The sequence below is a fragment of the Macrosteles quadrilineatus genome, unplaced genomic scaffold (genome assembly GCF_028750875.1).
Source record: "Macrosteles quadrilineatus isolate MER2022 unplaced genomic scaffold, UCM_ALF_1.0 Scaffold_9__3_contigs__length_116548681, whole genome shotgun sequence".
Taxonomy (NCBI): domain Eukaryota; kingdom Metazoa; phylum Arthropoda; class Insecta; order Hemiptera; family Cicadellidae; genus Macrosteles; species Macrosteles quadrilineatus.
Genome location: NW_026542602.1, coordinates 70,267,864 through 70,274,674, shown reverse-complemented (window position 1 = coordinate 70,274,674; position 6,811 = coordinate 70,267,864). Strand labels below are relative to the sequence as shown.

The 6,811-nt window shown below is 33.5% G+C and overlaps 1 protein-coding gene across 1 annotated transcript; it reads right to left on the bottom strand.

Annotated features, from left to right (window-relative positions):
- Positions 1 to 1,431: 1,431 nt before the first annotated feature.
- Positions 1,432 to 6,122, bottom strand: LOC129002402 (uncharacterized). Its single transcript, XM_054430182.1, has 3 exons — positions 6,013 to 6,122; positions 4,223 to 4,301; positions 1,432 to 1,719 (listed from the first exon to the last, which is right to left on the bottom strand). The coding sequence occupies exons 1-3, from the start codon at positions 6,052 to 6,054 to the stop codon at positions 1,508 to 1,510; spliced, it is 333 nt and encodes a 110-aa protein (XP_054286157.1). The 5' UTR covers positions 6,055 to 6,122; the 3' UTR covers positions 1,432 to 1,507.
- Between the last annotated feature and the right edge of the window lie 689 nt (positions 6,123 to 6,811).

Genomic DNA, 6,811 nt, shown 5'->3' with positions numbered 1-6,811 from the left:
ATTCTAGTCTAGTACATACAAACTAAACACCGTCAATATTTTCAAATTTTGCTTTACATACTCATTATTGGTAATTCATTCCGATATGTATTTTTCATGATGGCATTATCAATGTTAATCTTGGTTTGTTGGCTAATCATCACATAAATAAAATTATATACAATTTACTAAAAAATGTGGAAGTATATTACGAGTTTACATCAAAACTCATCTCCAGCCTCTGGTAACAACATATCAAGTAAATAGACTATGATTTATAATGTTTGTTTATAAATTAACATATGTTTGAATAATAATAACATAGGTACTCATTATAATCTAGATTTAACATTGTTCTTTTATCAACCAGTTGGCCTATCTTATATAAAAGGAAGTGTACCTACGCCAAAAGCACCTACACACAAAAATCTGAGTTAGAGTAAAACAGTACGACTAACCTACATTATGTTATTAACAAAATGAAAACCAAAATTCCTTAAATCTAATCCCAATCCAATCACATGTTAATTTAACTTTACTCGTCTTATGTACATGTTGTTTTTTTGAAAGTCGATAGTTATAAATGAGATTTTTAATACAATGGAATCAACCTATGGTGAAATCGATCAATGGTGAAATCAACCTATGGTGGTGGCAGTGTTCTCGCATTAGCTTAGCTAGTACTGTATACCAGTTAGTGTGCAAAATCAGTTACTTACAACCTACAAATTTTACGCTACAAAACCTGTACGCGCAACATTGTTGATATGATCTAGTGCAACAGCTGCTGGATGGGTTTGACGGGACTGCAATGTTGCCACTTTTTCTCGCTGCGGCCTTGCATTAGAGGAGGCTATGCTGATAGTGATGCAACGAGTCCAAGTAGTCGGATCAATAATTAAATTGGTCTGAACAGCTGATTTGCTGACGTTCAAAGCATTATAATTGTACTTCTTTTCTCTCAATACTTGAACCTCATTGGTCAGCTACTCGTGTTGTTAATTAAAATAACAATACTAGACTGCCCAATTCCCGGTTTGACTCTTAAAGCAACAATTACAAAATGCAAAATGTGTGCCAAAGGTCTAATTAGACCTTCCGGGATTTAGACCTTCAGCAACTGTCCCAAATACCAAAGTTTTGTTTGTTATGCCTACCTGTGAAGGTATGAAAACGTAAATTTGTGCCATTTTTTCACTGATAATACTTTGTTTGTAGCTTAACATATAAACATTTGTTACACTAACTTCGCACCACCCTGTATAGTAAGGATATAATTAGAGTGATAAGGGTACAACTCATAACTCATAAGGGATCATCACCTACTTAAACATCACAATCACATCACATTAGTTGGAAAACAATGGAAGGGCTTGACATAATCTTGCTCCATGAGTAAAAAAAACCTGAAAGTCATGTGCAATAAAGACAGGAACTGAAATAATAAACACATTTAATTGGATAAACACAATTTAATGCCAGGTTTTCACAATAAACCTAACTAATAAACCTGAATAGGTTGCACTATTCATTCACCTGTTAATGACTTTTGTATGACATTTTCGACTGAAGATGTGACAACCTCCTTAGCTTTTCCTACTGCGTAATCCGTAACTGCGGTTGTAGCTTTATTAACCGCGTAGTAGCCAGCCGCCCCTACAGCTAGGTACGGAAATAACATCGCTGTCGCGATAGACCCCGCAACGATTACCGCACCTTCCTTGACTCCCTGTTTTTCTTCTGAAACCAAAATACAAAATAATGATTTAATGTCATCAATATCCCTTCCACTGATACATTCAAGCACTATTTATGTGTTTTTATAAAGTCCACACGAGGTAAGCCCTCAAGTTTTTACTTTCTCCCCATTTTCATTGTATATGGTGGAGAAAGTATTGTTTTCGTCCAACGAGTTTGAGTTATGGGTAGCCCTGAACCCAAAAATTTGATTTTGAAGTGTGTCTGAGTGTGTGTGAGTCACGGTGGGAAATCTTTCTTCTTCCGTTAAATGTCTTGGACCGGTGGGGTGGGAGGGGGGGATTGTTGGCATTTTCTGGCCCTTCAGTTGGTGTCCGGTCGATTGCAGACATTGAAAATTGTCGACACATCATTAAAGCAGGCAATTGCGGACAATAGGGACTAATTCCCTAACAACTTGGTTATTGCCATTCTCCCATATTGGGAATAAGCCTTTTACTGTACCGTAGGTCTCATGGTAAGACCTAGACCTGGGATTGATTTACTTTTTCATTTTGAGGTCCCCAGAGCCCAAAAACACCTTCCGTTCAAATTCATATATATATATATATATATATATATATATATATATATACTAACAGTTATCCGGCACGCGTTGCTGCGCTAACAAAATACATCAGTCTGTATGAAAAGCATTTTTTTTCTACATTTAAACCAACAATAGTCAGGGAGCCTTATAATGGTGATTGCGAAAGCAAGACACTAAGGAAATTGTAGTTGCTTAAATTCAGAGGGTAATTCAGATGAAATCATCAGTATTATTCTTGGGATTAATAAGACTATTTTCCCCTTAAACCTACCACTGATAATTTTTGCTTTAATCAATTTTGACTTCATTTTTTTAATCGTTAGTCTGGTAACGTTGCACAGCTTCGGTGGATTTTAGTTTCGCATTATTATTGGAGTTCTTTTTTTTTAAAGACAGTAATGTGGTGGGTTAATGACAAATTGAGAGGCATTTGAATTCCCGAGATACGCACAATTATTATTCACCTAGTAATTTATGTTAGATTGTGTGGGTATAGAACGAAAGATAAAAATAATAAGGCATTGTCATCCCTTTAATTGTTTATAATACTTTGATAAAGGTTTTTATGTTTTTAATATTTAAAATTGGAGAATTTAAACGTTGTTGAGAGCACAGGTGTGCTACAATTGGGGTTTCGGGTTTAATACATTTGGACTTAATCAAAAGTAAACTAGTTTTCTGTGCTGCACTCTGTAGCAACACTGTGGCACTATTTCAAATCATGACTAATGCTAATACAGAATGATGTGATTATTCAAACCTATAAAACAGTTGGTGAAAGTAAACATCTGCTTTTAAATTATATTTTTTTGCAAACATTGTAGATCAAAAAGTCTGACATTTGCCCACTTAAAACCTTCTTGGGCAGAGCCCTTTTAACGGATCTACACCAAACTTCACTCGAACCATCCTTGAAAGATGCTTAGTAATGCCTGAAAGTTTCATTACACAATCTGTCAAGCGGTTTCGGAGTCCATAACGTATATACATATATATAGGCCTACATACATACATAGTTCCTCTTTTATAGATATTGATATGTGTGTGTGTGTGTGTTAGCACCATAACTCGAGCAAAAATGACCGATTTTGATGAAATTTGGTACAGACGTGTAAAGCTACGTTTATTCGTACAAGTTCCCAAATCAGCATAATTGGAATATGGGTACGGGGTTTTTCGGGGGTTTATAAGGGTTAAAAATAGATTTTTCCCATTTTTTCACATTTTTCCCCATTTTTGGCTCTAAAAACCAAAATTCCATAATTTTTTCTAAACCATTTTTTAGAGCTTAAAAAATTAATAATTTTGTATATTGAAATGTGTTGTATGCCCAAGGGTTACGTAGATAATTAAACAAATGTTAAATTGTAATTTCCATGTTATTCTTATAGAGAATGTCCACTGTTGTAGTTTGCTTGTCTATGGATATATTTTAATCAAATGTGGCAATTTTGTTTATTTAACAATAAGATATCAACATTTCAATTAAAAAACACAACTCAATCAATACCTTCAACCTTCCTGTAGCAGCAAACCTGAGTACCATTAAAATTAATGTTATTTATATAGGAAATAAATCTGACAATTTAAAAGGAATATTTTAGTAGAAATCCAGCCAGGTAAATGGAAATTCGCTTAGTCTGCAGGTTTGCTGTGACAGGGTTATTTTTGGAATGTGTTCGATCCATTTACATTTACATGTGTATATTTTGTAGATTTATTGCACTTTCATTAATGGTTTTGATTGGGGTTTGTAGAATTGTGAGGGAATCAAGAAAAGTTATTGTAGAGTTGGGATTGCTTTATGTGTTTGGCTACCATTGATGTTATTAATGGTAAGAGCCTGATGATATTGCACTATTATAAGGTAGCAGTAATATAAAATCTTATGGAAATCATTTTCTCAAATATTTTGTTATACAGTATTAGAGTTATGTCTACATTTTAATTACTTACCAATTGATCGATAGGGAATACGGGTCTCGACATTCTTGAGTGGCAGGTCATTCGGTGCACTTTTGGCTTCGCAGGAACCCTGAAAATGAGAAAGTCTCTAGACTACAAAATATTTAAGTACCGATTCTGTACGCAATGTAAAGCAATGGGTGATTTGCACTATTTTTTAATAATTTTAAGGCCATTACATACTAATTTTAATAAAAGCCAACTTTTTAAATGTTGTTCAACGGGTTTTATGGAAAACTATCACAAGTTACAATAATTCTTTACCGTAATTTTTAGAATGACGGGGAGTCCTACAGGAACTCCCAATATTTCGTTTAGAATTATAAAGACCATAACAAACAAATTTTAATCAAAACCGGTTTTTTGTCAAAAATACGATTTTGGTTATTTCATGGGTTTTATGGGAAAATAACATAAGTTTTAATAACTTTTGAACTGACCTTTTTACAGCAATGGGATTTTCTAATTTGCACCATTGTGTTCAGAATTTGAAGGACTTTAACAAAATGCATTTTTACCAAAATCATTTGGGCTTTTTTTGAAAAATTATTTTTTCCATTATTTAATGGGAAAATTGCCATTAAAAATCAAAATGAAAAAAATTCCTGAAGATATAATGGATGGACCACTACCTATGTACTTAATTTCATCAAAATCGGACTACAGGTGTTGTCTGTAGCTCTGCACGCATTCACACACACAAGCACACACACACACAGACATCCCTCCAAAAACACCTTTTTTGGGTTCAGGGGGATCCAAAACGCATATATCCACTCAAAAGTCAATCTCGAAAATTTTGACGAAAACAATAATTTCTCTATGGATACAACAGGGTTAGGCAAAAGTCTGGAACCCCTCAGTTAACTTTTTAACATGTTGCAGTAGGAAAACCAAAATCGGCACATAATTACAACATAAGAAATTGCACTTTTTCATCAAAGTTACAACATTGCCCCAGCCCCCAAAATGGGGTATTTTTGTTGGATTTACAAATGTAAACACCTATCATGTGACCCCTCGTTTTAAAGGGTTTATCAAGAGAAATTGAATGGTGCAAACCAGAGGTCAGTATCGCACCCCTAATAAAAATGGCAGCCATTTATATATTTAAGATGAGCAAGCAAGATAAAGTCTGGACACCCCCAGTTAACTTTATAAAGTGTGGCAGTGGAAAACCCAAACTTGGCACATGTTTACAACATAAAAAATTTACTTTTTCATTAAAGTCAGAACTTGTATCCGGCCTCCAAAATGGGGTCTTTTGGGGGCAGCCCCAAATCTTCAAAAGTAAACACCTATCATGTGACCCCTCATTTTAAAGGGATTCTCAAGACAAATTAAATGGCTCAAACTAGAGGTCAATATCACAACCTTAATCATGTTGGGTTAAAAAGTAAAAAATAATTTAAATAAAAAGAAAAAATCTTTTTAAAATAAAACCTTGTTTTAAACACACTAAAAAGTAAAAAATAATTAGTTGATAAATATGTGGGGAAAACAAATACTTGTAAGATTTAAAATGAAAAACGTGGGGGACATGCAATAAACGATAATAATTCAATAGGTTAAGATAATCGTAAATTAGCTATTGCATGCGCTCGACGTTTTTTCATTTATAATCTTACAAGTATTTATTCTCTCCACATATTTATCAATTAATAATTTTTTACTTTTTAGTGTGTTAAAAACATGGTATGTTAAAATTTTTTTTTATTTATAAATTTAAATGATTCTTTTTCTAACTATAGTAAATTTAAATCCATGGCTGTAATATTTACCAAGATGAAAATGAAAGAAGAAACTAGAACCAGACGAATCATTTGTGGATGGTGGCTCCAAGACTTGTACAGTAGTAACTGTTTTAATGTTAGGTTGAATGTTAATAATACTTTGCGCTCACACATGTGTAATGTTCCTGACGTATACAAATAAACAAATCAATTAATCAAACTGTTCTGTCATTCGCAAGCAACATGCCAGTTTAAAGTGCCTGACTATCTTTTAGAATTTTCATGAAAAAATACATTTAAAAGCAAAGATGCGAAAAGATATATTTTTGTTGTTTTTACTAATAAAACTTACAAGTAGGCATAAAAAAATATGTCTAATCACACTCTTGAAATAAGTGTATATTTACACTTTGTTTTGAGAGTGATATTAGACGTAATTTTATATACTTTTTATAAATTTAATAACATTGCAATGCTGATCAAGAAGTTGTTTGGTTCACATGTAGTACAAAATCTGTAAGCACAACGTTGTTGATATGATCTAGTGCAACAGCTGCTGGCTTAGTTTGACAGGACTGCAACGATGCCAAATTTTCTTGCTGCAATCTTGTATTAGAGGAGGCTATGCTGATAGTTGTGCATTGTCTCCAAGTAGACGGATCAATAATTAAATTGGTCTGAACAGCTGATCAGCTGACGTTTAAAGCATTATAATTGTACTTCTTTCCTCTCAATCCTTGAACCTCATTGGTCTGCTACTCGTGTTGTTGATTAAAATAACAATACTAGATGTCAAGTAAGTAAAACAAGCTTTTAAGTAAATCTTTCAGTTCCAATAACTGGACGG